Source organism: Agaricus bisporus (genome assembly GCF_000300575.1).
Source record: "Agaricus bisporus var. bisporus H97 unplaced genomic scaffold AGABI2scaffold_15, whole genome shotgun sequence".
NCBI lineage: Eukaryota > Fungi > Basidiomycota > Agaricomycetes > Agaricales > Agaricaceae > Agaricus > Agaricus bisporus.
In genome coordinates this window covers 15,293-41,455 of record NW_006267350.1, presented here as the reverse complement: position 1 = coordinate 41,455, position 26,163 = coordinate 15,293, and the positions used below count along the sequence as shown (strand labels likewise).

The 26,163-nt window shown below is 45.1% G+C and overlaps 9 protein-coding genes and 2 non-coding genes across 11 annotated transcripts; 4 read left to right on the top strand and 7 right to left on the bottom strand.

The window, feature by feature from the left end:
* Positions 1–140: 140 nt before the first annotated feature.
* AGABI2DRAFT_188751 (hypothetical protein) lies at positions 141–1,097 on the bottom strand. Its single transcript, XM_006456926.1, has 4 exons — positions 1,080–1,097; positions 763–1,025; positions 489–708; positions 141–434 (listed from the first exon to the last, which is right to left on the bottom strand). Exons 2-4 carry the CDS (start codon positions 879–881, stop codon positions 336–338), a joined length of 438 nt encoding a protein of 145 aa, XP_006456989.1. The 5' UTR covers positions 882–1,025; positions 1,080–1,097; the 3' UTR covers positions 141–335.
* A 175-nt stretch (positions 1,098–1,272) lies between these two features.
* AGABI2DRAFT_188750 (hypothetical protein) lies at positions 1,273–6,569 on the bottom strand. The gene is made up of 24 exons (XM_006456925.1): positions 6,402–6,569; positions 6,278–6,350; positions 6,056–6,221; positions 5,828–6,001; positions 5,573–5,756; positions 5,305–5,519; positions 5,213–5,251; positions 5,074–5,157; positions 4,319–5,020; positions 3,847–4,269; positions 3,675–3,786; positions 3,495–3,622; positions 3,405–3,433; positions 3,283–3,356; positions 3,137–3,219; positions 3,043–3,083; positions 2,683–2,991; positions 2,317–2,633; positions 2,218–2,266; positions 1,957–2,165; positions 1,850–1,905; positions 1,735–1,793; positions 1,556–1,680; positions 1,273–1,502 (listed from the first exon to the last, which is right to left on the bottom strand). The coding sequence occupies exons 1-24, from the start codon at positions 6,542–6,544 to the stop codon at positions 1,388–1,390; spliced, it is 3,909 nt and encodes a 1,302-aa protein (XP_006456988.1). The 5' UTR covers positions 6,545–6,569; the 3' UTR covers positions 1,273–1,387.
* Positions 6,570–7,032: 463 nt separating this feature from the next.
* On the top strand, positions 7,033–7,104 carry AGABI2DRAFT_t154. Its single transcript has one exon. It is a non-coding gene; the product is annotated as a tRNA-Glu (tRNA).
* Positions 7,105–9,174: 2,070 nt separating this feature from the next.
* Positions 9,175–9,246, bottom strand: AGABI2DRAFT_t152. Its single transcript has one exon. It is a non-coding gene; the product is annotated as a tRNA-Glu (tRNA).
* Positions 9,247–10,834: 1,588 nt separating this feature from the next.
* On the top strand, positions 10,835–13,057 carry AGABI2DRAFT_229242 (hypothetical protein). The gene is made up of 5 exons (XM_006456924.1): positions 10,835–11,021; positions 11,078–11,883; positions 11,934–12,377; positions 12,426–12,542; positions 12,597–13,057. The coding sequence occupies exons 1-5, from the start codon at positions 10,933–10,935 to the stop codon at positions 12,962–12,964; spliced, it is 1,824 nt and encodes a 607-aa protein (XP_006456987.1). The 5' UTR covers positions 10,835–10,932; the 3' UTR covers positions 12,965–13,057.
* Positions 12,743–14,963, bottom strand: AGABI2DRAFT_195919 (hypothetical protein). The gene is made up of 8 exons (XM_006456923.1): positions 14,803–14,963; positions 14,628–14,749; positions 14,230–14,574; positions 13,648–14,169; positions 13,418–13,589; positions 13,316–13,364; positions 13,228–13,265; positions 12,743–13,173 (listed from the first exon to the last, which is right to left on the bottom strand). Exons 1-8 carry the CDS (start codon positions 14,957–14,959, stop codon positions 13,067–13,069), a joined length of 1,512 nt encoding a protein of 503 aa, XP_006456986.1. The 5' UTR covers positions 14,960–14,963; the 3' UTR covers positions 12,743–13,066.
* Positions 14,964–15,437: 474 nt separating this feature from the next.
* Positions 15,438–16,525, bottom strand: AGABI2DRAFT_139562 (hypothetical protein). The gene is made up of 6 exons (XM_006456922.1): positions 16,371–16,525; positions 16,280–16,292; positions 16,073–16,228; positions 15,943–16,018; positions 15,784–15,893; positions 15,438–15,729 (listed from the first exon to the last, which is right to left on the bottom strand). Exons 1-6 carry the CDS (start codon positions 16,421–16,423, stop codon positions 15,586–15,588), a joined length of 552 nt encoding a protein of 183 aa, XP_006456985.1. The 5' UTR covers positions 16,424–16,525; the 3' UTR covers positions 15,438–15,585.
* On the bottom strand, positions 16,522–17,383 carry AGABI2DRAFT_122856 (hypothetical protein; the record flags this gene model as incomplete). Its single annotated transcript, XM_006456921.1, has 2 exons — positions 16,522–17,230; positions 17,286–17,383. 2 exons carry the CDS (start codon positions 17,381–17,383, stop codon positions 16,522–16,524), a joined length of 807 nt encoding a protein of 268 aa, XP_006456984.1.
* Positions 17,384–17,910: 527 nt separating this feature from the next.
* AGABI2DRAFT_195917 (hypothetical protein) lies at positions 17,911–18,848 on the top strand. The gene is made up of 3 exons (XM_006456920.1): positions 17,911–18,214; positions 18,274–18,467; positions 18,521–18,848. Exons 1-3 carry the CDS (start codon positions 17,927–17,929, stop codon positions 18,741–18,743), a joined length of 705 nt encoding a protein of 234 aa, XP_006456983.1. The 5' UTR covers positions 17,911–17,926; the 3' UTR covers positions 18,744–18,848.
* A 658-nt stretch (positions 18,849–19,506) lies between these two features.
* AGABI2DRAFT_195916 (hypothetical protein) lies at positions 19,507–21,111 on the bottom strand. The gene is made up of 11 exons (XM_006456919.1): positions 20,934–21,111; positions 20,704–20,871; positions 20,618–20,650; positions 20,521–20,569; positions 20,386–20,455; positions 20,295–20,328; positions 20,120–20,233; positions 19,953–20,067; positions 19,808–19,895; positions 19,698–19,754; positions 19,507–19,638 (listed from the first exon to the last, which is right to left on the bottom strand). Exons 1-11 carry the CDS (start codon positions 21,080–21,082, stop codon positions 19,565–19,567), a joined length of 951 nt encoding a protein of 316 aa, XP_006456982.1. The 5' UTR covers positions 21,083–21,111; the 3' UTR covers positions 19,507–19,564.
* Positions 21,112–23,788: 2,677 nt separating this feature from the next.
* AGABI2DRAFT_122853 (hypothetical protein) lies at positions 23,789–25,242 on the top strand (the record flags this gene model as incomplete). Its single annotated transcript, XM_006456918.1, has 8 exons — positions 23,789–23,887; positions 23,946–24,021; positions 24,075–24,207; positions 24,262–24,306; positions 24,357–24,417; positions 24,473–24,518; positions 24,571–24,965; positions 25,024–25,242. The coding sequence occupies 8 exons, from the start codon at positions 23,789–23,791 to the stop codon at positions 25,240–25,242; spliced, it is 1,074 nt and encodes a 357-aa protein (XP_006456981.1).
* Between the last annotated feature and the right edge of the window lie 921 nt (positions 25,243–26,163).

The window sequence follows — 26,163 nt, the reverse complement described above, 5'->3', positions numbered from 1 at the left end:
TTGGAGTGGCGTTTTCACGAGGATTCAGATAAAATCATTTTTGTCTTGGTTCGTTCTTTTGATGATCGGCCTACCCTCTATCGGCTTGTCGATCTGAATAACACGATACAGATTCTTCAATCTCTGTAATAGTTTACTGGTGAATGCGATACTGGTTATATTTAAGCGTGCAAGATTTGAAAACGGGAAACAAAGAAATGGGATATGACGTCTAAGAGATAGGTGACGGTGGGTTGGATTCAGAGTCTCAATTTCGAGGTGGTATTATCAAATAAAGTATGACTACAAATGTCCTTGACTAATATAAGCTACAAAGCAATTATAACGTGGGCGACCTAAGCGATAGCGATCTTCTTTGGTTCTTGGTCTGGCGACAATTTGGGGAAAGTGATGGTCAATACACCATCTGCCATTGCGGCTCTAATGTCCTCATCCTGGACACTGGAGTAAGTCTTTCGTTCATGACTCTGTTAAGATTGATAACTCACCTTGATGCCCTGAGGAAGTCGCAATGACCTCGACATTTTTCCAAATCGTCGTTCACGGATGGCGTACCCATTCTCTTCATGTTCCGACGAAGCTTTGTTCTCAGCGGAAATGATGAGAATGCCGTTGTGAATATCTAACTGGACGTCTTCCTTTTTGACGCCAGGGAGCTCGAATGTGGCTGTGATGAGGTTCTTCTGAGTATCTTCGTGCAAGTCTAGCCTGTAAATGCGATTAGTGATTAGAACTAAGCAGAAAGGTGTGTAGTACACGTACTTTGGTTTGAGCACTCCTGAGGAAGGTATAACAGAGTTGGTGTTCAGACGGGAGATACCAAATGGCTTGACGAGTTGTTCAAGGTCGAAGAAAGGCTCGTAGAAAGTGAGATGGGCCATTTATGTGAGAATGAGAAGTTGAGAAAGGTGTGTTGTAGATGCTCGTGTGTTTTGTTTGAGAATTGTGGAGGACATGGCTGAGAGGACTGAGCGGTTTATATATTGCAGAGATGTGAGTTCGAGAGTATTCTCGTCGAGTACACACTGTATTCGAGGGGGATGGAAGCGTGAAGACGACGAGAGAACATTCGAGATCACCTTTTCCCAAAATGGAAATTGGCACACGAACTTGATCCGCCGTTCGTCGGGCATCGGTCAGTTACTGTAAAGCTTCCAAATGACTCTGCGAGATAGGACAGGAAATTGGAGTAGATTATGAAAGGAATAGTATATAGTCAATAACCTCTGGGCATCTAAAGGCATTGTGTTTATTATCTAGATGGCGTTTGGAGATAAATCGGATATGCAAATTATGGGTATCAGAATAAATACTAACAAATTACTATATATGATCAACGGGGAGTAAGAAACGAAGATCGTCGACGATTCGTCGTGGACAGGAGGAGCTAAGAATCCTGCTGTAGCATTTGAAGTTGCACGTAATCATAATAATCTCCGCGCAGCGACAAAAGCTCATCATGAGTGCCAGATTCACTGATACGTCCATTTTTGAGGAAAAATCTGAAGCGCAGCACGACGTCAGATTAATCAAGCAGACGAATTCTATAACTTACATTTTGTCTGCATCTTGAATAGTGGAAAGTCTATGCGCAATAGCAATGGTAGTCCTCCCTTTTGCAGCCTCGTCGAGAGCCGCTTGGACGACTTTCTCAGAGGCAGTATCTAATGCTGATGTAGCCTGCATACAGGTTATCAGTGACTGATAAAGCGACTAACAAAAGTTTTTGCCTACTTCGTCAAGAAGAAGTATTCTTGGATCACGAATCAATGCTCTCGCAATGGCTATGCGTTCTGATGATGGCCGTCGTATATCAGAATCAATATATATAAAAAGCAAAACCACGTACGTTTCTGACCACCAGAGAGTTGCGATCCTTTATTTCCAACAGCAGTCTCGAAACCTCTGAAAACAATAAATGGGACAGGAATCATAGCAAGAAGGAAATGAACGTACTCTGGAAGCTCCTGGATAAAATCAAGGATATTCGCCTTCCTACACGCCTCTTCGAGTTCTTGTTGAGTCACTTCGGAATGAGGTTTGGTTGCTCCAAGGAGAATATTGAACTTGATGGAACCGGAATACAGGGTTGGCTCTTGGGAAACCAGAGCAACATCTTTTCGGTATGTCGAGAGCTTCAGATCTTTCAGAGGTTCATCGCCAATCTACACCAAATATAAGTTATAGAACCGGAAAGCTCAAAATCTTATTCCTCACATAGATAGAACCAGATGTGACATCATAGAACCGTTCAATCAATTGAATTCTGGACCATAAGTTAGGTTGATTAACGATTTCATTAACAGAAAAACATACATTGTGCTCTTTCCTGAACCGCTGGCACCTACGAATGCCACGTATTGACCTGGCTCAACCGAAAACGTGAGACCTTGGAGAACAGCAATATCCGGACGCATAGGATAGTGAAACTGGAGGTCTTTGGCTTCAATTTTTCCTCTAATGCGTTGATTACTATCTGGAGTTTTCTCGTTCAAGTCTTCTTCTCGAGAACCTTCGATGACAGAGGGCGAATCAATAAGGGAAATGATATTACTTGCAGTCGTAGCAGCCGCCGAGACGTCAGGCGTGAATTGGAACATGCCACCAGCTTGTAAAGCACCGAATGTTGTGGCCTAAGAGTATTCAATATCATCACTCAAGAAACAGACGAAAGTAACTCACCATTAAACCAATAAACAATTGGAAAAGTGATATCTCAAGACGCGAAACCAATTGCGACCCATACCAGAAGACCAAAGCCATGATGAAAAACATTGCTCCTTGCGCAAAAGCATACGAAAACATACTAAGAGCACCCCAGCTGATAGCCTGTTTGAGGGGTTCTCGAAGACTCAAACTATACTCTTCCAAGCACCCGTCTTCGCGAGTAAGTGAGGCCACAGTTCGGATGGCACCTGCTGACTCGCACGCCACTTGAGCAGATTGTTCATGTGCTTTCTTGTTACGCTCGTCTTTCAACATGACAACAAACTAAGAGAAGGTGAGGGATTATGATTGCAAGATCGAAAAAGTATTGCGTACCAGGCCCGTGAATCCTGCGGACAACAGGAATGGGATACAAGCTATGAAAGATGAAGTTGGGAAAGTTCTGATTGACTACTACCGAGAGACTTACCCGTTCCAACAAGTCCAATTTTCCAGGAAACGGCAATACCCAATATGATACCAGCGGCCAATGTTGACAGACTCTGGAAGATTCTATCGGTAACCACATTAACCAGTCAGTAAACATCGACCATGGTGTGAATTAAGCCTACGTACGTTCCCATAGTCAACCCGGCAATGCCACTCATCTTCTTAGGGTCCGAATTAATCCGGTCTGTCAAAGCACCAGCCTAGATAAAGGTCAACGGGAGTGGGAAAAGGAAATGAGATAATCTAACTGTATTTTTCTCATCATCAAAGAATTGAACTGGACAGGAAGTGTTAACGGGGCCGAAAAACCGGAGAAAACCAAATTTCGCCTGACTTACTATCCTGATACATCACAGCTCGAAAACTCATCTCCCTCAGTCTCACAATCAGGACCGCTGCTCCGCCCGCAAGGTAATAGTTCTGGGCCGCCGTTGCCAACCCCGTTATTATAGAGATAATGAAAAACCTTTGAGTGGAAAAGGGTTAATGATTTCATGTCGCATGTCGGAATCACTCACCATAAGGCATTTCGATCACCTTGGAATCGTCGGACATGAGGATCTGTATCCGAAAACCCATCAAGACTGGCAGCGTAAACAATACCGAAAGCTGGATAAATAAGTCCAACAACTGGAAAACAGGTGAAAAGTGAGTCTTTAATCGCACAGTTGAGCTGTGAGTCTTTCTTACTTAAGGATGCGATAATCCCGACAACATATTTCAACCATTGGTCCTTCGCGATAACGCTCATGCGCCGAATCAGGTATAAGATACTGTGACTTTTGACTTTGCCCTCTTTTCCTTTCAACACAGACACGTCGCTGGGCTGTTCATCGTCTAGGTAAATCTCAGAACCAGAATCTTTCTCCGGATCTTCATGCTTTTTCGGTGAAGATTGAGCGTTCGAAGGACTAATAGCCACACCAGGAGTTATGCTGCCACCAATCTGTTTTTTGAGGCCTTGGGCTTCGACGAGTCGGTAGTAGACGCCATTGAGGTTTATTAATTCATCATGGGACCCTTCTTCGACGACTTTCCCTCCAGTCATGACGTAAATCTTATCCGAGTGCCTGATAGTGGAAAGTCTGTGAGCGATTGTGATTGTAGTTCGACCTTGAAAAAGGAGGTTATTAGCTGAACGAGATTGAATTAGATAACCTACCTTCGGAAGCTTTTGATAATGCATCCTGTACGAGTTCTTCGGATTGCGTATCAAGCGCACTCGTAGCTTCATCAAGTAATAGGATAGGGGGATCCGAAATGATAGCTCGAGCGATAGCGACACGTTGCTTTTGTCCACCAGATAACATAAACCCTCTCTCCCCAACAACCGTATTATACCCCTTCGGTAATCTCATGATAAAGTCATGAGCGTTGGCCTTGATACACGCTTCTTTGATCAGGTTAAATTTGACATCATCCGTAGCATGTTCAAATATCGACCCAGCCAGTCCATGAGCGACATTATTCCGTACTGTCGTGCCGAATAACACGGGCTCTTGCGCGACAAGTCCAATGTGTCGTCGAAGCCATTTCAAATTGAGAGTCTTCAAATCCGCACCATCCAATGTGATGGAACCTGATTTCGGATCATAGAAGCGTTCCAGGAGGGATACGATGGTCGATTTCCCTGAACCGGAAGGTCCGACAAGAGCGTAGGATTTACCAGCTTCGAATGTGAAAGAAATGTTGCTCAGAACAGCGACGTCAGGACGAGATGGATAAGTGAATGAGACATCATCAATTTTAATGGATCCTTGAACGGTAGTGGGTTTATCTCCTGCGGGATTAGAGGAATCGATGGTTGGAGTTCGATCAATGGTGGCAAATAGCTTGGCTGCGGCGCCGCATGCGGTCGCGATTGCTATCAAAAGGAAGAGTAAATAAATCGCATCCACAGAAAGCGTAGCAGCGCACCAGCGGCTTGTGGGCCCATGGCCGTGAGCGAGAAAGCTCCAATAAAGACCGCCATGAACACAGTGATTACTTCCCCAGCGTCAGCTAGAAAAAACAATTCAAGATTTACTACACAAAGTTGGAGGGAAAAGATACATACCGAGACCCTGATTAATGAGCGTCGTGCCAAAAGAAAACGCTACCTCGATGATTAAACACGGTTAAAGGTAGAACATCAGAATAGACTCCTACCAAGTCCATAAGAAGCATAGCTAATAAAAAACATAGCGGCAATTCCAAATCCTTGAACGAGTGCAAGCTTCATATCTGCGCGACTAGCTAGAAGTACTTGATCCTTGAATAATACTCCTATATGAGACTGTGTACTGAAGGCTTTCGCAGTGCGGATAGTCGAAATAGATTCTTCGGAAATGGTACCCGCATTGCCAGTGGCATCGGAAGAGAGCCTGAATGTGGACATGAACAACCGATAGATATGAAACTGAATAATGGAACATACTGTGTGTAGCGGGCCATGAATTTTCCCATAGCAGCGCCTGTGATCATGAGGCAAGGAAGAACTGAAGACATCGCCAATGCAAGGCGCCAGTTTCGTAAAAAGGCGAGGATGAATCCACCGATGAAAGAGCTGACAAATTGAAAACACATGGGGACTTTTTCGGATATTCCACGTTGAACTAGATCTATCCGATGTAAATAACACAAGTAATCAGTCAGCGACGAACCGGACTTCTAAACAAGTAATTGTACATACCTGTATCTCCTTGAATACGCGTAACGACTTCTCCTGCACCAATTTCGTCGAAATACTCAACATCTTGGTTGAGTATGGAGCGAAGATAGTGCTCCCGAATACGCTTCGAATTCACCTCCGAGGTGTACGACCAAGTGTACATATAGAAGAATGTACAAACAAGAACACCGATTCCTAATTGCCGCGGAAATCAGTAGCGTAACGACATCGACTCATGGAGTAGCTTACCAGCGTACACGAAGAACGCAGCATTTTTGCTAGCAGCTTTACGGAAACCATCTGCAGCAGCGTTGAACTGGTCCGCTGTTACTTCGCCATCTTCGAAGCGCTTGAGAGTAGTTGTAAATTCGACAAAGTTGAGAGCGAGGGAGCCGAATAGTAGTGCTAAAATAGGCTGTTGTGATTTCAACGTCGTAATTAAATTACTACATGGTATCGTGGAAGACTCACCTGAGCCGCACCTGCACCTCCGGCAGCAACAACACCTAGAAGGTTGAGGAGGGTTTCAGACAGCGTTGAGTATCTATGGGCGTTCAGTATTATTTACAGATTGAGTCTCAAAGGCAGATACTACCTGAATAGCTGAAAGAAAGAGACAGATGGAAGAGCAGGGGTTGTTTTCTTGTCAGCGCCCTCGTTACCGTTTTTCTTCTCGACATCCTTTTCGTCGTCCTCTTTTTGAATCGCCTCCTCGGGTTTCTTGGTGAACCACTTCATGAAGGACACGAACGAACCGGTAGAACTCCACGAGTTATATACACTTCGCAGAAAGCCCCAACGTTTGAATACTGACTCGAGTGGTGACTGGTGAAGGTGCCGAAAGTGAGTCAACCAAAAATGGTTGCAACTGATTGGAACACGTCAAAGCATTGCCAAGGTTCATATACATATGTCGTTACTCTATTACGGCGGCTTTGAAACCTTATTTTCGCCGAGTGCTTGACGAATTAAAGACATGGGAGAATTCTGGCTCAAGTGGAGGCATCGGGATTCGGAACAGAGGAGAACATGCTGAGGTGATGGGCATGAACAAATCGGATCAACCGCCTCTCAGGTCCCCACCTCCTGTTCCGCTCCTTGCTAGACCAAACAGCTAGTCGGAAAGCGACTTATTAGAAACAGACAAGTAATTAATTTGAAGCAAATGAAAGTAGTCAAAAAAGTGTGAGCCCTTGTTAATAATATAATTTCTTATCATAAACGTATCCGATATGGTGTAACGGCTAACATTGCCGCCTTTCACGCGGCAGCTCGGGGTTCGATTCCCCGTGTCGGAACTTTTTCCTCTAAACCAATGCTCAGCATATCGTTTAAGCAAAAGGCTATGTGTGTTTCGTCCATTGTGGTGACCATGCCTTCCAGTATCGCGTACATTTTCACATATCTCTGTCAATCAATTCTACTCATTCCTACGCACAACACAATACCTTGAAGTTCAGTCATTCACAAAGGAATTGTGTCACATTTTTCTCCAGAGGTATTACATTCGAATACCATGCGAACTTAAACGTGTATAGTTGATAAGACTGACTTGAGTTACATGTCGCAAATAGCAGCCGATCGATCTTGGCGGGCTGGAACAAGAGGGCGTTGTGGAGGTCGTTGAAGCTAAAGGGTACGTTTTATCTCCTACGATCAACAAAGACTGGGAGCATGCGAGCCGCCTCCCATTATTGAGGGGAAGGGAAGAGTTTAAACAATCAAGATTCGACCCGCTCATATTCATACGTTAAAAGCTCGAATTGGGCCATTGAAGCATATCCAAGCCGTCCTTTAAGAAAACTCTTCCCCAATTATTCTTTCGGACTTCTCACTTCCTCTCCATAGCTCTCAACTCATTATCCCTCATTATCCAAGGCGACAAGGCTTCCCATGCTTACATACGACGTTTTTGACCTCAGGCATGTAGCTATACGTCGCTTCACACAAGAACCCTTTCAACAATGATATACACCCATTATACGGTTATATGTCATCCTTCCTCATACTTCTCTATGGGTAAAATCGACGTCTAAAATAACTCTATTCGATAGCGGTATACTTTAGGCCTATTCGAATTTTGTGAGGATCAAGTTTTCGAACAATGTAAGACGTTTAATGAGTATATGAATCCTACGGTGTAAAAAGCCGTGAAAAGACAAAGAGGGTGCTGTTAGTGTGAACGATGGAACGAAGACGCGGGATATTTTGTCAACGAAATGTAATTACTTTCACGGAACTGGTTACCCAGAAACAATAAACAACTAATTTTAATCATTTCGAAAACACATCGCAAGCGAAGATGATGTAGTTCGAGACCGATTAAAATCCGCCTGTTGATGCCCATTTTGCCACCGGAACGTGCTCGGCTGCTTGTACTTAGTGGCAAGCCGGTGATCATGACTCAACAATTGAATTTTGTAAGTCCCTCGTAAACCTTTCGTCCTCATTTTATCCTGTTGTTGCCGCCGAATGAAAGGAATGTATCCCAATTACACTCGGTGCAAACATCCTGCACATATTACGTATCACCTTCGTCTTGAATGATCTCGTCCTTCTCATGAGTCATCACCCTCTTTCCTTAAAGTGATAAGAGTCGGCCCGCTATCAGGAGATCTTTCGTTCCAACAACCGTTTTATACAACTTCAAACAGCAAAAGAGGTATTTCACAAGTGAAGTAACTAGACATGGCAAGAACCGTGAACGAGACAACTAAAAGAACTAAAGTCAGCCTTCCATCCCAAAGAATAAAGAAAAATAAATTTACGTGGCATCAACGTGAGTCTTGCCACAGCAGACATATCCCCTGGGACCTTTAAACAGAGTCAATGTTCCATGACGAGATGAACAGACAGAAGATGACATACACTAGTTGGATTTATGGCCACGAAAGTAAGAAAGAAGGGCAATATATCTGAAAGTAGGTTACGGTGGACGTACGGATCTATCTGCACCACATGCACCTCCCTGCAGATGAATCAATGAGTTCACTACCTTCAAGTGCAAAAATCACTCGACGGTGCTTACTGGTTCGCCGCGCTGACGACCTGTCCAACATATTTCATTACTGGGCTTATCCCAAGTTCAACAAGAGAATGCACTTACCCTCAAGTGCAGTCGCAGAAACAGAGAAAATAGCAGTGAGGAGAATAATGGCGGTAGTGAAGAAACGCATTGTAAGCTGGTCTGAATTACAGGGAGTGAATCCAACGCTCTTTTATATGTTTCAAGCAATCCTCTCCAAGATTCCGTGTTCATAGAGCATGTACCAGGCATGTACGCTAATCGGCTGTTAGTCGTTTCTTTGTCATTACAGAAGAAATGCAGCGGGAATAAAGCGGCCGTAAAGAAAATTGTGGAGTAAAAATTCGGATACGGGGAATCGAACCCCGGGCTATCGCGTGAGAGGCGATAATGTTAGCCACTACACCATATCCGACGTTGTTACAATATGATTCTTAACAGCTAATTCGCTGAACATCCAAAGTGTTCAACTTCGCGGCAGGCAAGACTGCTCGTCGCAGTAGCTGCAATATACCATGGAATTGCAAATAAGGTATTTATAATAACGAGCTCGGATCCAAGGATCACCGAAGGTATTAATCCTTCTTGCTGCGGAAAGTGTAGAAGCTGTTAAAAACAGAACCATGATTAATTTGGTTACGTAGAGTCTCCACAACGAAGTCCCTAAAGGAAACTAAGCAGTGGCATGCTATTGCCAATACAGTCGAAACGTCATGGCCTCACTAAGGATGAATACGTTGAACCCGCCTTACTTAGATGTGGAGTCGAACAGCTATTTTCCTTCCACTTTACAGCGACTTAACCAGATTCATCTTATAGTCACAATCAATTGCTTCAGATGTCATTAGGGTGTACCAAACACTCCTCCTGGTACTGGAATAAGTAACAACGCTTCCATGATCTCCGCGGTCATCTTCCGAGTCATAAACTCATTTAAAGGAAGAACGTTATTATATCGATTCCATCGGAGCGTTCTAAAAATCAACGTGGCAAGCCGAAGTAATACAACGTATCGATCCCATCTTTGCACCTGACAATGTCGATCTTAGCTCCCGAGTAATAGAACAATTGTTTCATTCGGTCGATGTAAAAGCTGATGCTTTTGTATAGGCATTCTCAATGTCAAGTAGAAATCCGTATACTTCTCCTTCTGGCCCCCTAGACGCATAGCTTATGTTTGGCGTCAGAGTACATACAACGATAATACCTTCATGGCATACAACTCCAAGCAATAAAACAATCTTCTTGGGCATCTTAGGAAATGTGGCCGTCGAAAGCTAACACTCCGTATGCCAATGTAACTTTGGTGTACTAGTCCTACACGGGGCACACTAGATATTCATGTGAAATATTCTACGATTTAGGAAAAGCTCACCTCGATCCTCCATGGGAAGTGCGCCTTTCGCGGAAGGACCACCTGGTTTCTTCGTATTCATTTGATGCAGTCTTCTCAGCCGATATGGTGAGCAAGCCGCTACGCACATCCTTGGGAGTTCGACTTGAACAGTGGCGGATGATGTTCGTCTGGGCATCATTGTATCTAGACTAAGTCTTCGTCAAGATTCGGCTTAAGCAGTGATTATGAACCTCATTGACGGGTTGACGTACCTCGGCCTGCATGTGCTGAGAGTGACAAAAGTCCGAGCGGGAAAGAGCGAATGCAGGCGGAAAAAGCGGTCACCCCCAGAGGAAAGAAGACTCGTAGAGCGATAATTCGGCCATTGTAGAGAACATGACGGGTAAATTCAGTGAATTTGAAAGCCGATGGTGTGGAAACTACACCAGAAGATTGAAGATGCAAGCAGGTTTTTTTTTCAGTAGGCATCCTGAGAGTCATAGTCGCTTTGGAAGCACCGGAGATGCGGAGAGGTCCCGTCTTTGGAAGACAAAAAGACCTTCTCAGTCAAAGTTAGAACGAATAGCGTGGCGAATACATGTCACATGTTGTGACGTCTTAAATTAGCAGTTGGGGCCTATATGCCCAAGCCTATCACATCCGTCCTGTTCCAATTCTCATGGACATGGTCAGCTGAGAGAGTAGCGCAGCTAAAGGCTCCAGAAATGACACCCATCGTCTCAAAAACCGAACGCTCTGACGATCATGACTTCAAGGCACTTCTATTCCACCGCAGATGACTTAGTATTGAAGTCGTTGAGAGGGACAGTGTTATTGAATCCGAACTTGAAATTGTACGTATACAGTTTAGTTGACTCTACATGACTGCTGAGTAGATCATTCTGAACAGGCATCCAGCATCGCGTACCGTCTATACAGTTGATCGAACTGAGCATGTTCAAGTTGCCGTCATGTCCGGCGGCGGGGCTGGTCATGAACCGGCTCATGCGGGCTACACTGGAAGAGGAATGCTATCTGCCTGCGTCTCAGGCGAGATCTTTGCAAGTCCCAGTTCGAAACAAATCTTGAACACGATACGACTTGCAGCGCTGGGTGGAGGTCTGACCCCATCCATGAAACGTGATGTCCTCGTCATAATCAACAACTACACTGGCGATCGCCTTAACTTCGGTCTTGCTATCGAAAAAGCAAAGGTCCTCTATCCCGATGTGAACGTTGCTAGTGTTGTGGTGTCTGACGACGTCTCGCTGTTGAATTCTCCAGCAACTCAAGCAGTCGGACCTCGTGGTTTAGCTGGTAACATTCTCGTCTGTAAGCTTCTCGGAGCACTAGCAGAAACTGGAGCAAATCTCCAAACGATTCAATCCTATGGAGACGCCGTAGTTGGGGATTTATCCAGTATTGGCGTCGCCCTTGAACATTGCCATGTACCAGGAAGAGAAGGAAATCTGGAAACGATGGCAGATGGCGAGTGTGAAATTGGTTTGGGGTTACATAACGAAGCTGGAGTAAGTCGTAGAAAGATGGGTGGAGTTAAGAGTGTCATTCAGGAGATGATAGAGATGATTGTGAATAGCAAGGCAAACTCGTCACTCGTCCAAAGAGAGGACGGCTTCGTTCTTTTCGTAAATAACTTAGGGGGGATATCCCAACTTGAGATGGGCGCACTGCTTTCTGATCTAGTTGACGAATTAGGTTCGTCATGTTCATCTTCACTTCAAATGGCATTCAAACCAGAGTTATAGATGAACGTGGTCAGCGACTGCGGAGGATCTATCTTTCCTCATTCATGACATCTCTCAATGCTCCCGGATTCTCAGCTTCACTACTGAACACGTCAGCAGTCGACCGTAAATTGGCATCGAATGGCCTCTCTATCAATACCTATGACCTTCTTGATGCACCTACCGAGGCCCATTCGTGGTTGAGCGTTCATCAACACTGGGATAAAGTTCCTGACCCTCGAAATGCTCATAAACATATTCTTGACATGAACGATTACTTCCCCCGAAATGCTCCCCGAGATGAAAAGTCAAATAAAACCTCCAGCTCTCAATTACCCACTACGATAAAATTTGCGCTGCAATCAGCATGTTTCGCAGTCCTTAAGGTCGAAAAAGAACTGACCGAGTATGACACTGTGGCCGGAGATGGTGATTGTGGCCACACTTTTGCAGCTGGGGCTGGATGTAAGTATTCACATCCTGACCTCTAGATGCCTTCTAACGAATGGTTAGCCTTACTTTCAGAGATTCAGGAGCGAGGAAACGCTTTGTTTGTCATGGATCCTGCAACGTTGACAGAGAGAATAGCGGATATTCTGGAGGATAAGATGGGCGGAACAATTGGCGCGCGTAAGCAGGAATTCTTGTGCCACTATTCATCCTCCAACCTAACCCATTGCCTAGTTTTTGGAATCTATCTCAATGCGTATTCTCATACACTACGCACGACGCCCTCCGCCTCGGAAACACATAAAGCACCCCTACAAGCACTTGAGGATCTGTGCCGTCATACGACCGCAAAGCCCGGTGATCGAACAATCATCGACGCCCTTAGACCCTTCTGTGAGGTACTAGCAAGTACTGGAAATCTTAAGCAAGCCGTTGCGGAAGCAATTTCTGGCGCTAAGCGAACACGTGGAATGAAACCAAGGCTCGGTAGGGCTGCATACATTGGGAAGACGGAGGAAAACTATAACGTTCTTGACCCTGGTGCATGGGGAGTTGCCAAGTTGCTGGAAGGCTTTTCGGAGGGCCTTCTTGCGGGAGGTTAAGAAAAATCATGAGATTGCTTGCTCCTGGGACTATAAACAGGCGTTGTAATGTAAATTGTATAGTCACAATCATTTGAAAGACATTGGAAGGGTTATCGGAATTCATGGCTTTTCAATCGAAGTTGGGAACTGGAAAACGTTACCCGGATCCACACTTCCTTTCAGTCGTTGAAGGCGCGGGTAATGTTGACCATAATACAATTGTTGCCCTGTTGAATGTGCATTAGTCAAAAAGCGACTTCAATTGCATTAGGCCTACTAACAATTCTGTAGCCTGTTGTCGAGGTAATTCGGATAGGCGCTGATCATTATATGAGCTTGCTAGCGATGGAGAAGATTTCTATAACTCACGTATAAGGCCAGTTTGAGGGGTTTTTGCTGGTGACGCTGTTCACCATGCCTAAACGTTAAAGTCAGTCCGCGAAGATTGAGAAAATAATCCGCGCAACTCACCATCGGCTAACGAAAACCCAGATTGAGCAAAGGGGTTATTCGGATTACTCTCATAAACGTAAAATTGCATCAAAAAGAGCGCTCCTCTGTTCCCGAATGACGTGCTGTCAAGGGGTACCGCGTTCACAAGTGATCCAGGTCCCCCAAACTCTTCAACTTCGATAAACCATGCCTGTACGAGATGACTATATCAGTTGTCTACTCCTTGAAGTTGTATGAAGTTCACTCACGGATTGAGATTGAAATCCCTGGTTCGCGAGATACTGCATAAAAGCTTGGGAACTTTTAGTCGTCATCGGTTGACTTTCAGGAGTCAACAGTGACTTGACATAGAATGTATCGAATGAATCAGGAGCATTGGTCGTGTTCAACCTGTTGTTGCTTTCACCGAAGAACGCAACGCTATCAATATACTTTCCAGCCTTGACCATCTGGTTCCTGGGTTTCTGACCGACTTTGGTGACAAGTGGACGGATGATTGCATCGAATTTGTTCGCAGCATCGTACCAGACACCTTGAAGCGTAATGCTGACTCGGCCTTGTCTACTACCTTTTGACAAGACCAATTCCGACCCAAATTGAGGTGGAACTTGACCGAGTGAGAATGTTTGGTATGCATTGAGGAACGAAGCCGCGCTGGTCGCGTTCAAGTCCCATGTATATTGGAAAACAGTCGCAGATGGGGGAACGGCAAAGGTTTTGATAGTCATCGATGTCGTAATTCCAAATGAAGGACCAGCGCCACGCATCCCCTTGATTAAGTTCGTTTCAGATATATATAAAAAAACCTAGACCAGGATCAAGTTACTCACCCAGAATAGCTCTGAATTTTTAGTTTTTGAGGCAGTGGTGATCGTGCCATTTGCCAGCACGAGATCGATTGATTCTATCACGTCTACCACCATACCCCACAACCTCGATGCGTAAGCGAAGCCTCCGAATAAGGAATGCCCGCCGATGCCTACATAGGGACATGTTCCATGCCCGAAACCCCGTCCATGATTGTTTAATGTTAACGCAATATCGCCGAGCCGACTTCCGGAATCGATTTTTGCCGTGTTAGCCTGATTGTTGACTTGAATGTGGGTAAAATGTCTGTTCATATCGATAACGACGGCGCCATTTTGACCTCCTAATCCATTAGCAACATAGCTGTGCTATGGCCCAAATGTTCAGCCTGCGAGAGATATTATACAATATTGGTACTTACACCTCCACCTCGCGCGGCTACGTGTTTTTTATACTTGACCGCAGTTTTAACGATGCTCGAAACTTGTGCAGGCGTTGTAGGGAACGTGACGACGGCTGGTTTATAGACAAATCTTCGGTTGACTGCAACAGGCTTCAGGATTTGGGGCCGATATTATAGGATCTTTGAAACTCACATGCAGCACTCGCCGAATTGTAGCCTTGGTCTCCTGGTGCAACAAGCTCGATACCCTGGCTCTTAAGATCAGCGACTAAGTTCTGAGCGTCGCATATCATAAAACAAGTAGATAGAAGTAGGAGGTAAATGGACAAGCCGAGTGAGGTGATACTCATCTTGGGTGGGTAGATGAGATACTGGAGCCTCTCAATTCAGTATTTAAAGCATCCGTCCCTGAAGTTTCTTTGGGGATTCATTCCAGGATTTCAGAGTTAGAACAAAGTTTGCAAAGGTACGCACCATCAGCGCTGATGAAATGAGTGAAACTGAACTAATTTGAATGCGGAATGCCTATATTATTCGGTCTAGGTTCGGCCTTCAGGGAGTTCCGGGGTGATATACGATAGACGAGTCATGAATCACGTCTTCCACATGGTACCCAGCACGAATTGAAGCAACGAAAAGCCGAAATCGACCAGAGACGTCGGCGAATAGGGCAGAAACAGATGAACCTCGGCCCATGCTACTCGCATCAACGGGGAAGCATCCCCGCACTCGTAAAGGACAACCCCGATTCCTGCTAGCAGAGGCCTGGCGGAGGCGCCAATTTAGCCAACTCATCAATCATTGATCGGCCCTGAACGGTCCGTCGGTCGAGAACGGGTGCCACAAATGGGGCAACACATTCGAACTCAACATTGTCGCAACACATTTCAGAATCTAGAACAAGTTATGGATTGACGACTATGCATTATAAGATCATTTTATGCGAATACCATCATCACTGTAATAGTTGTATTCGTCACTGCGTAGGTTCCACTTCGCCAGAAGAGGTGATAGTGACTGCAGCTTTGGGTGTACCGCTCACTGACCCTTGAGCTTCAATTGCTTTGACAACATCCATTCCTTCGACTACTTCGCCGAAAACGACGTGTTTGCCATCCAGCTATATTCTCTATAGTCAGTTTGGAGTCGAAGTTAGAGTATACAGCACACGCACCCATGGAGTCTGGACGGTTGTGATGAAGAATTGAGAACCATTCGTGTTCTTTCCAGCGTTGGCCATGGAGAGGAGACCAGGTTTGGTGTGCTTGTGGATGAAGTTTTCGTCTAGGAAACATGAGTGGTATTGAAGCTATGAGAACGCGAGGAGATATACCTGCAAACTTCTCTCCGTAAATGGACTTGCCGCCCGTTCCATTTCGGTGCGTGAAATCACCACCTTGAAGCATGAACTACAAGACAAAACGTGAGTCGAACGACTGTACGCGATGGAAGGTATGACGCACTGCAGGGATGATACGGTGGAATGGACTGCCAGCGTAGCCAAAGCCATGTCGTCCCGTAGCAAGCTCACGGAAGTTCTTCGCGGTTTTTGGAACGTCATTGTCATAGAGCTTGAAGACAATACGACCGCTCGGCTTTTGGTTCATGGCGATGTCGAACTGAAAAAAGACGCTCAGAGGAAACGCGTCAAAAGACATAAAACGACGTACATATACGTTTGCCCTGTTTTCGGTATCTTTGGGTGAGTTTTCGTTCAGAATGGCGTAGGCTGGCAAGGTAGACGCAGCAAGGAAAATGTACATGTTTTTGCCCGCAGATGCGGTGGTTGCGAAGCGGCGGAGGAAAGTAGCCATATTGAATTTTGGATTACAAGAATTGATTCTCGAGTTTTGCGACAGAGAAAGAGAAAGAGAGGTAGTGGTAAGTAGGAGAAGGAGAAACTATGGGTGCTCTAGTAGAAACCAAGATAAACAAGATCACATGACGAGTCCGAGTCCGTCTCATCCTCATCCTCTTCCGAATCAGAGTCTTCATCGTCGTGGCTGAATTTGGCCCTTTTGCGCCTGCGTTCATATCCAATGCATTCCTTTAAATGACGCTTTCCGCTTCCCCGGTCAATGTACAAGTAATCACAGTACTTGCACTCCTTAGTATAAGGCGAAGGCAGGCCTTCTAGGTGCAAATGCGCACCAATGTGCTTCTGGAAACTAATGACCGAGTATATTTTCGGCGGTTTGGCTTCCCTTCCCGGCTTTCGAATGTCCTTGCACGGAACTCGGTTGTTGACCATCCACAAACACTCGGTACCGAATGGCTCTGGCGACTTTTCTGTCTTCTCCGCCTTTTCTTCCGTCGGATTTTCCTCTGAGTCCTCACCTTTGTCTGTCTCCACCACCTCTTCATCTTCGTCTGTCTCCACCACCTCCTCATCCTCATCAATTTCCTCCGCCTCCTCATCCTCCTCCACCGCCACCTCCTCTTTCTCAATCTCTTTGTCCTTTTTCTTTTTTAAATTCTTGATCTCCCTCCACCTCTCTCTGTCTTCACTCAAATGCTCGGTAACAATGTGATACTCCATCGCAAGTTTTTCCGCCTCAAATTCCTTGCCGCATCCCACCCATTGGCAGCGGATCCGATCTCCCGGCATCGCCTTTACAAGTCTAATATTGACGTATGTCAGTTATCCATTCACGTTATGCATATCGACTCGCGTACCTTGCCTCTTGCAGGGGAATGATTTCCCCAAGCGAACTGACTTCGGGGGGTAAATACATCTCGTCGGGAAAGTCATCTTTAGGAATTGGAGAAGACATGCATACTGGGGGACCGGGTCACTTTGTGAAATAGGCCATTTATACATGCGCGGGCGCATCGTCGTTGATCCTCGCACACCAAATTCGAGTGGCTCTTGTGCACGCTCGAGTCCAGGTTTAATGCACGGCATATAACAGGGGGTCAATGCCGCCGACACATTGAGTCCAAGCGCCTCCGATCCGAGTATGCCACAGTATCAACACAGTTTGGTCTCGTATAGAGTGGTCATTGTTGGATAGAATGATGCTATTGCTGGCCGTTGGTTACACTGGATTGAAGAAGATTATACCATTCGTTTCGCCAAAAGAATATCTCGATACTTACGGTAATAACTACCATCAAAACTAAAAATACATGTCCAGGCGCACGCTTGTTGCGAACTGGTTGGATGGACAGTCCAGTAGCATCAATAAATAAATTACAAGTCTACTTAATCGTGCACGAAAGCGCCATATGTCACGCTCACGTGACAGGAAACGCCCGTTATAATTAGTCGCTTTTGACCGTAACATCTCCCCGTCGATTAAGCGCACACCACAATCATGGAAAACGATGATCCTAACCCTCCGACCTACAAAGCGTGCTCCCAATGCAAACGCCTCGACGTCCCGTATCACGACTCCAGAAAGTCTTGTGAACATTGTCGTGCAAAAGCAAGAAAACGATTTCATGACAAGAAACGTGCTTTGACGGCACAACTGGCGTCTTTGAACTCGACTTCCTCGATTCAAACCCAACTTAAGATGCCTCCGCCTCAAACCGCAAAACGAAAAATCGAGGAAACGCGAAATACACCGCGCAAGGTTTCGAAACAGAGCGTACCGGCCACAGTGAGTGTACATGAAACCTTCCTTGGTTTATTTAACGTTCATGTTTCCTGCTATAAAAGGCCACCAAAGCTGTTTCTCTTCAATACCAGAAAGCGGGCTCACTTTATGAAGCTATCAAGACAGCCACTTTGTCCAACTCCCGATGCAACTTCTCCGGATGTCATTCCATTGTCTATTGTGACACCATTGACCACACTAAACGCGCAAAAATGGTCACAAGAGATCTCCTAAAGATCGTCAAGATTCCTTTCAAGTCAGTCTTCCGCTTTCGCTAATTCAGTGCTACTCCTTATCACCCTAATGCAGGTACGACAAGCCCTACAAATATGCCGACACGGATACACAAGTCCGAGTCAAGTATGGTTGTAAATGTGCGTTATCGCCTCCGAAGACCTTGTCATCGACCAAATCGACCAATCTGCAACATGAAACGGTATGTGGTGGCACAGTGGCTATCACAGTTCGGGATGATGGTTCGCATCCTTTGGGTATTCCTGGTCAACAGATCGTTGTTGAGATCGTGCATTGATTGGATCCTTCTTTTTTCGTGCTGATATACTACTATTCTAAAATTCGTATATTTGATACCCTTTGCTTTTCTTGTTGGAACAAGTTATTAATGATAAAGCCGGATTGGAACAAAGTCAAAATATTCATCTTAGGAATACCGGTTTAACCAAGAGCTGTGAACGAACTTGTCTTCGGATAATCGGAATAAAATCAAGGTTCTCGGTCAGAACGGGTTTATGCGAACATGAAGATTGGCGAATGAAACAGTAGCGATAAGATAATCTATAGCGATCATAATAGTCCAAAATCCGGAAATTGTAACAAACGTTCACGGTCCGAAAGAAGTCTATCTGTAGGGAGAAAAGTTGTCCAATTGCATACGGTCCCCAAAGCGATCCATGGCTTTAGAGGAAAATATAGCTAAAAAGATCGAAGGCCTGCATCTATAAAATCTATTTGAATCACTGATCTCTTAAGCAAACAGTGGACGGCGAAGAGATTCAGTTAAGCACTATCTTAAAACTCAAATGTAACTCAAGACTTACGAAAATCTCAGTTCTCAAAGGATATATATGTTCTTCAAATCATTTGAAGAACCTCATAATTTTGTCGAAACTTCGGCGAGCATGTCCACGACGATGATGCGATGCAGAATTCGTTTCACTGAGGTCTTGAACATTCAAGTTTATGGTCTCATTAACTCGCGTAGATGAACTTGAAACTTGAACTTCGATGTAGGGTCTCTCACGAGAATCGGGCCTTGAAGAAAATCCCAAAATGAAAAAAGAACAAGTCATAGGCTAAGTTTTCGTGATATTCATAATAAATAATTTAAGCCATTCACTGATAAACGCGGATCGAGCCCAAGTCAAAGAAGGCGTTTCGGAAGGAACCGGGGTTGTTGTTGACAAAGTCTATCCAACAAACGTCTATGAGCTTCTTTTTAACATGATCACCCAACTGTGTAACTCACCAACACAAGAACCCGGGCAGCCGCTTTGACCGTAAACACTGCCAGCCCAGTCACCGCCTAAAAATGACCAAGGTGAGATAATGAACTGAGTACGAAAATAAAACGCTTACAGAAAGTCAGGTTGATGATGATATTATGGGCACTGAAATGTGAATCCAAATTGCACTGACTATTCGGGAAGTTGGCAATAGGAGTTCCCTTTAACGCATCACATCAATCAAGACATCCGTGAGCATTTCAACAAGTATATCTCACCCAATTATCGGGATTGACGCTTCCAGCTCCGTTCCTGACTTCGTTGGGGACTGAGCCAGAATTGCGTGGCCAGAAGAAGACTTTTATATTGGTGGAGGAACGTTCCATGGCAAACCTATCACTCAAAGGTCATTGTTAATTTACTACAACGTGTAGGGGGTACGTACCATCCACCACCATTGCTGTTGAAAGACGGTCCGAAGCTATTGGAAGTAGGGAACCTAACTCCACAGCCAGAGTTACCGTTGACTGCTACATTACAATCAAGTTGCGTGGATTGTCTATAGAGGGTAACTTGTTATTGAACGTCTTTGAATGAATAATTGGCAATCAGGCGCGTACCCAGTTTGTTGCCTTGAAGAAGGCATCGTGCATCCTATGAGAGATCATATTATGAGTGTCAATACGTAGGATAAATATGGCGTATATTGACCTTGGTTGGTGTGGAGTGTTGCCGCATTTGGTGATTGGTTGTTCACGCCTTCGACGATGTCGACTTCACCCTGGGAGAATCAGCATTCAATGTTAGCATTAATGCAGAAGCGGTAAAACTTATTGTGATACATACGCCATTGGGCCAGATAGATTCCTGGGTTTCCCACACCGCCGGCCATGTCCTGATTGTATCTCAGATACACATATACAGTCAAGATCGAAAGACGAACCCGCATCCTTCTGGCATGTGATGGATATCAAATCTAATTTGAGATTTGATTTAGTACGACTCCCAAACCACATGGAATATACGTACACAGCGACATGATGAGAGTAAGTGTTCCTCGATCGAACCCTAACGGAATCTCTTCCCGCACCACCGGGGTTCAACACATTATTGGAGTCTGCGCGTAGAATAAAGCTGTTAGAGCTTTGCGCGACGGCTAGGCCCCTGGACCGAGCCGTGTTCGCATCGACGTAGTTTCTATTAATCAACAGTCAGGGTTGAGCACTCCGATCTCCGAGAGACAGAAATAGGTAACTTACACTCGTCCGTGTGTAGGGTCAGAGATAGCCTGGAACTCGAAGAAATCGAAGAAACCAGAGCCGGTGACGGTGTCCCTGAGAGAATATGATATCGAGAGAGCGGGGACCCATAGTGCGGAGAGGAGGAGTGCTGTGAAAGCTGACTTCATGACTGGCTTGCAGTTGAGGTGGCGAATAGAAAACCAGGAGGTTATTAGATTCAAAGGAACGAAAGGAGAGTGAGCTTAAATAGTAAGAGGATGAGATCCAAAAAAAAAAAGTTGTCAAACGCGACTCAAGGACAGCATGGATACTCGTAGGCGTATTGTATGAACGAAGTTGTGAGTGGGGCGAAGAACCCAATGGAAAGTTGAATATTTTCGTGACCAGTCACGCGGGTCCATTCACAGGGCGTAGCTCGGATGAACTATGGACGCCAAGAAGACAACCAAGGTCATACCAGCAGATGCTAGGTGAAGCCCATTGCGCTCGGTCGATAAACTTAGTGTGCCACGTGCTATTTTTTCGTGCTGCCATGTAGAAACAACCTTCTATTCCCTTGCTGATACCAGAAATAAACACGTTGCACACCGTCTCGACAGTGTGATACAGTTGAACCGCATGTTCGGAGGTCAGTGAGCATGAGGCCATGCGGGGGCAGTTCATGGAACCAATCTGGCTGCTTCTAGCTTTGACTTTATGATTCTTCACGAGAACAAATGACCAGAAATATGGGCTTGATCTGCGAACGAAAGGATAAATCAATGAGCAATCGATAAGATTTTCATACTTCCTTATTTCGTCATGGGGTTCAATACGGTATTGATTATCAGCAAGCGATCTTATTGGCAGGAAGTCCAAATTTCCCAGGCAACGTACTGCAACGTAGCATCGGCCGACTGCAAGACTAAAAATAGTTTATACTTAAGTAAGCTGAAGCTCGTAGCTCGGCCGATGTGGAAAGCTCGCATCAAATTCAAAGTCGTATAGATTGCTTGATCATACAGTACTGAAGACAAACAAGTACCCCTGCTCAACATACTGGAATTGTTATGTCGCTACTTTTACTATGAGATAATACTTGGAGGCCGCTTCGAATGCATAGCTAGAAGCAAACTCCAGTTTCATAGGCTTAACGAATATTTCCAGTTCTTGAAGGTAGGTTTCTATTGAAGGTGTATAACCAGAAGACTATGTTTGCAAAAATATTTTTCGATACCTTGAAGTTAGAAAAAATGCGATATATAAGCGCTAATCGCAGGAACCGGATTTTTGTGTAGGCGTAATTAAAATGAACCGCTGTTCTACTTTATTGAAACTTTTAAAATATAACTATTGGAGAAAATGTTCATGTTGTAAGAACAGCTATGAATCGATGTCACTTTCTTGATATAATTGAAAGCTTATATATAACTTGATGTTGATGACAGCGCCAGTCAATTGGCACGAGACGCGACACGTCAATACTAAGCGCCATCTGGGGATGTGGTTCAGTACTGTCTGTTCTACATGACGCTATTTGGTCATCCTCTTCGACACCGTCACTTCGCAACATCACTATCATCGCTCACGGTAATTCGGACTGAGCTTTTGAGCTATGTCTTCGAGCTACTCTACTAGATTTGAAAAGAACCCCCTGCCATCGACCCCGGTCCCGCCGTTGATCTTCTCTTGGCACTGCTCAGGACTTGCTTCTCGAGTTCTGCTTGAATCAAAACAACAACATTATACCCAACGACCGAACGCCCAATCCTTTTGTGAAATCCCCACGTATGGCTGCAACCAAGCTGCAACTGTCTCTTAGGCTGGTCTCAATACTAGCGCTGATCGGATCCTCGTTGTCCTGTCTTGGCTTGCCTCAGCGCTTACTCCGAAAGGCAGTTCACATGGGGGGACCCTTAGGGAGTCGATGGGGTGAATTGATTGATAGGAGAGATGTGACGTCGCGAATTACTCTGCTATGTCCGCAAAGCAGGGGTTAGTTCCTCGGGTCTGCCAGACGTCGTGTCGTTTAACGGACCAGTTATAAGCTATCCCTGGGAAAAACCCTGTATGCCCCCCACATCGGGTCCATGACGTGTCGGATTCTGTCTGTGAGAAAGCATTTGAAAGCTAGAAACCCAGGTAGATCTTCTCAAAATTTATAAGTGATGTTGATTGGAATACTTTAAATTTCATCTACTAGCTAGATGCCAGTTCGTTACTGAGAGCTGCTTGAAATGACTTCTCCTCGCATCCCAATTTCTTATCACGTGAGTCTATTTAGTATCAGCGTGATATAGGCGGTTTTCCTTCATCGAGCTGTGTACATCTTCGCTTTTTGTGATCAAAACTTATACCTTGAAATTCCCTTATTATCCCGGGGGCATCCAGCACTCTCCCTTTTCAGACCATATTTTGCCCGCCCATATCTCCTCACACTCGGCAGCGTTGGACTCTGTCAAAATGTGCTCCATAGCACCAAGTTCAACTTGGCACTCGCTACAGAATTTAGTTCTTCATCTCCACGATCTGCTCATGTTTTCCAAGGTAACAGGTGTCAGCTATGGCGCTTTATACGCTAAGAACTACGAATAACTGATAATAATCGTCGCGTTCTTACATCTTACATATGAGGTACAAAAATGATCCTACCCTGGTTAGATTGTCGTTCAACACGATCAATATAGCCTTCGGTGATTGGTCGCAACCTCCAACGCTGATGCGGGATATCAATTTGATGTCCCAAGCCACCCCGGTTCACCACCGACCCTCACTATGTATCTCTTGGAATACCTTCCCGTCGCGGTTTTACCTGGAGTTGCAGGGGTTGCCCCCGTTTCTCATAGTTCTTCACCTTGATGTTCTGAACTCCCTACTCCCTCTCCTATCCCACCATGGCTCTCTTCGTACGCTGCCTTGTTGTGGCTTTCTTACCTGTGGCTCTCTCCCAGGTCTCTGCTCCCGTTATCTGTGATGTAGCAGATGTAGATTGGGTGAGAGCTTTTCACGCATCGTCTAACCACAAAGCTCTTACACGATTTCATTGTACAGGCCTTCAACTCAGCAGGAAGTAGTCCTTGTCAAGTGGTTGCCGCTTTGGGAGGCGCATGTACGCCCGGCTCTAGTGGTACGTTTTGCGCTATTCAATGTGCAGCAGGAATGAATGCCTATGATTTTTAGAATGGACGATAGCTCCTCTTCCGCTAGGACAAGTATACGTACCTTCGGTGTCTCCAGATGCTTGCCAATGTAGCACTGTGACGTATTCAATGTTGAGTGCTTGTGCTGCTTGCCAAGGAGAGAAGTGGCTCGAGTAAGTGTTGGCATTTTTGTTAACGGTGTAAACAATCGGCTTATAGATCAAAAGTTTCAATCAATACTCGGAAAACTGTACTTCAGTATCTCTCTCGGTGTAAATTTGACCATATACTGTGCCTATCGCTTACTGATGAATTGTTCTAGATTTCCTGTAGCTCTTCCGGCTGGCGTCAAAGTCCCGTCATGGGCGTATAACAACCTGGAGGTGAGTCGTTGCACACCTGTAGAAATCAATTTCAAAATAGTAACATAACTTGCAGTTGACTTCGAATACCTTTGATCCTGAAGTGGCTCGACCATTAGCTGGTAAGAGTCGGTTTTGTATCCCTCAAATACTTTTTGAGTAATTGGTGCCTAGGTGCCCCTGAATCCTCCGTTGTTGTATCCGGTACATCTTCAAGTGTTCCTACATCAAGTATTTCAACAACCGTAAGCGCTCATACATTTGTCCCGACATCTATGGGCAGTTCTTCATCTACTGGGATTCCTTCGTCTACAACCAGTAGCGCCAACGGTACCATCGTTCCCCTGTTTGATTCTTCCGACCATCCGCAAGCCGTTATAATAGCTGGGAGTGCCGCTGGTGGTGGTGCCGCTCTATTCTTGATCGCGGCTATCTTATTATACTACATTCGTCGTCGTCGTCAAAGAGCTTCCCGATTCGCCGCAATTCAAAACAACCCCGAACAACCTGACAATTCTTCGACTGTTGAGAAACCCGGTAGCTACCAGCCCAAGAAACTCAGTATTTATGTAAGTCTTGGGATATGATTTACACCGCTCAACTTGATGCTGACTTTTTTCAATCTAGGACCCATCTGATTCAAGCACGACTTCATCTCATGGTCATTATTTACCTTATTCAAAATCTCCAGCTGCACGCAATTCCGTAAGGGTATCTTCACCCACTTCATTAAGGATATCTTCGCCGCAACCTAGCGTGCAGCGTAGTATGTCAACTACGCCAACTTTCCCAGCGCAAAACTACCTCGGTGCTGTCCATGAGACAAACGTTCTCGGGACTCAGTGATGTTTTTATAAATGGGTTGTTATGTGGAATGATATCGGGTAGTACATACTGGTGTGCCGTCGTCAACGGTCACGGTAATTTCATGCATCGACTGCGCTGTTTTTTTTTTAGAAAAAAAGAAAAAGAAAGAAAATAGGCCGACAGCGTCTTTTACACCTTCCACTTTCAATCTTTGTACTTTAGGTCTATTTAAAGGCTTTCTCAAAGTAATCCAGGTTGCTTGCTTGTATGGAGAAGATGACTTTTGGACGCTCTACATCAAAACTGGGGCTCTCTCAAGCTACAGGTAAGCTGCTCTCCCGTTCCGCTGGACTTCGATCGCGCTGTTTCGACAAATTTATGTCGGGGTAAGCGAGAGCAGTAATTACTTCTAGGACTCGAGCCAAGCGATGACGGAGAGACACGAAGTTCTTCTGACTCTCACTTGGAGGATAAAGATTTGGAAGTAAGTTTACCGATGTACTAGTAAATACTGGTCATGGTAATCAAATGATGCCCAGTCGAAGACGGATTCATGAATACATTCCACCAGACTTCTTATCAAATCATCGCTGCCGCATAATCATCATCTTGACATTTTCGATCACCGATAATCGCTTGAAACAGTACAAATTAAACCCGAATTTGACGGTGATACAAATCAGTTTGCGCTTTGCAGGGTCAGTTTGCGGCTGTGCGATGAGGCCTGATGAGGCACTGCCATTTACTTGATCAACACCTCCAGACGTTTTTATACTGCTTGAGTGCACCTCGTACAGCTGAACGTAGTCTCAATTATTCTAAAATACGCCCCAACTCTATCTCACATCCTAAGCATGGAAATCCGTGAAATACGGTTTTCATAATCAATGACATAATGTATCAGTGGCAAGTTGCAACGTGCTTGAGAATGTGCCTGTATGGCTACCCTGATGGTTCAAC

Excerpts from the sequence above, each read along its gene's own strand:
- AGABI2DRAFT_188751 (XM_006456926.1), bottom strand. The coding sequence starts at position 881 with ATGGCCCATCTCACTTTCTACGAGCCTTTCTTCGACCTTGAACAACTC. Across the intron at positions 709-762 it reads TCAGGAGTGCTCAAACCAAA|GCTAGACTTGCACGAAGATA; the intron begins GTACGTGTACTA and ends TCGCATTTACAG. Across the intron at positions 435-488 it reads GACTTCCTCAGGGCATCAAG|GATGAGGACATTAGAGCCGC; the intron begins GTGAGTTATCAA and ends TCCAGTGTCCAG.
- AGABI2DRAFT_188750 (XM_006456925.1), bottom strand. The coding sequence starts at position 6,544 with ATGAAGTGGTTCACCAAGAAACCCGAGGAGGCGATTCAAAAAGAGGAC. Across the intron at positions 5,021-5,073 it reads CATGGGCCCACAAGCCGCTG|CAATCGCGACCGCATGCGGC; the intron begins GTGCGCTGCTAC and ends TCCTTTTGATAG. Across the intron at positions 3,357-3,404 it reads TTGATGATGAGAAAAATACA|GCTGGTGCTTTGACAGACCG; the intron begins GTTAGATTATCT and ends ACCTTTATCTAG.
- AGABI2DRAFT_229242 (XM_006456924.1), top strand. The coding sequence starts at position 10,933 with ATGACTTCAAGGCACTTCTATTCCACCGCAGATGACTTAGTATTGAAG. Across the intron at positions 12,378-12,425 it reads TTTTGCAGCTGGGGCTGGAT|CCTTACTTTCAGAGATTCAG; the intron begins GTAAGTATTCAC and ends ACGAATGGTTAG. Across the intron at positions 12,543-12,596 it reads GGGCGGAACAATTGGCGCGC|TTTTTGGAATCTATCTCAAT; the intron begins GTAAGCAGGAAT and ends CCCATTGCCTAG.
- AGABI2DRAFT_195919 (XM_006456923.1), bottom strand. The coding sequence starts at position 14,959 with ATGAGTATCACCTCACTCGGCTTGTCCATTTACCTCCTACTTCTATCT. Across the intron at positions 13,365-13,417 it reads TGGGTTTTCGTTAGCCGATG|GCATGGTGAACAGCGTCACC; the intron begins GTGAGTTGCGCG and ends TTTAACGTTTAG. Across the intron at positions 13,266-13,315 it reads CCCTCAAACTGGCCTTATAC|CGCCTATCCGAATTACCTCG; the intron begins GTGAGTTATAGA and ends TATAATGATCAG.
- AGABI2DRAFT_139562 (XM_006456922.1), bottom strand. The coding sequence starts at position 16,423 with ATGGCTACTTTCCTCCGCCGCTTCGCAACCACCGCATCTGCGGGCAAA. Across the intron at positions 16,019-16,072 it reads TCCACCGTATCATCCCTGCA|TTCATGCTTCAAGGTGGTGA; the intron begins GTGCGTCATACC and ends TTTGTCTTGTAG. Across the intron at positions 15,730-15,783 it reads CAACCGTCCAGACTCCATGG|CTGGATGGCAAACACGTCGT; the intron begins GTGCGTGTGCTG and ends TAGAGAATATAG.
- AGABI2DRAFT_195917 (XM_006456920.1), top strand. The coding sequence starts at position 17,927 with ATGGAAAACGATGATCCTAACCCTCCGACCTACAAAGCGTGCTCCCAA. Across the intron at positions 18,215-18,273 it reads AACAGAGCGTACCGGCCACA|GCCACCAAAGCTGTTTCTCT; the intron begins GTGAGTGTACAT and ends CTGCTATAAAAG. Across the intron at positions 18,468-18,520 it reads ATCGTCAAGATTCCTTTCAA|GTACGACAAGCCCTACAAAT; the intron begins GTCAGTCTTCCG and ends ACCCTAATGCAG.
- AGABI2DRAFT_195916 (XM_006456919.1), bottom strand. The coding sequence starts at position 21,082 with ATGAAGTCAGCTTTCACAGCACTCCTCCTCTCCGCACTATGGGTCCCC. Across the intron at positions 20,872-20,933 it reads GACCCTACACACGGACGAGT|AAACTACGTCGATGCGAACA; the intron begins GTAAGTTACCTA and ends GTTGATTAATAG. Across the intron at positions 19,896-19,952 it reads GCGTCAATCCCGATAATTGG|GGAACTCCTATTGCCAACTT; the intron begins GTGAGATATACT and ends GATGCGTTAAAG.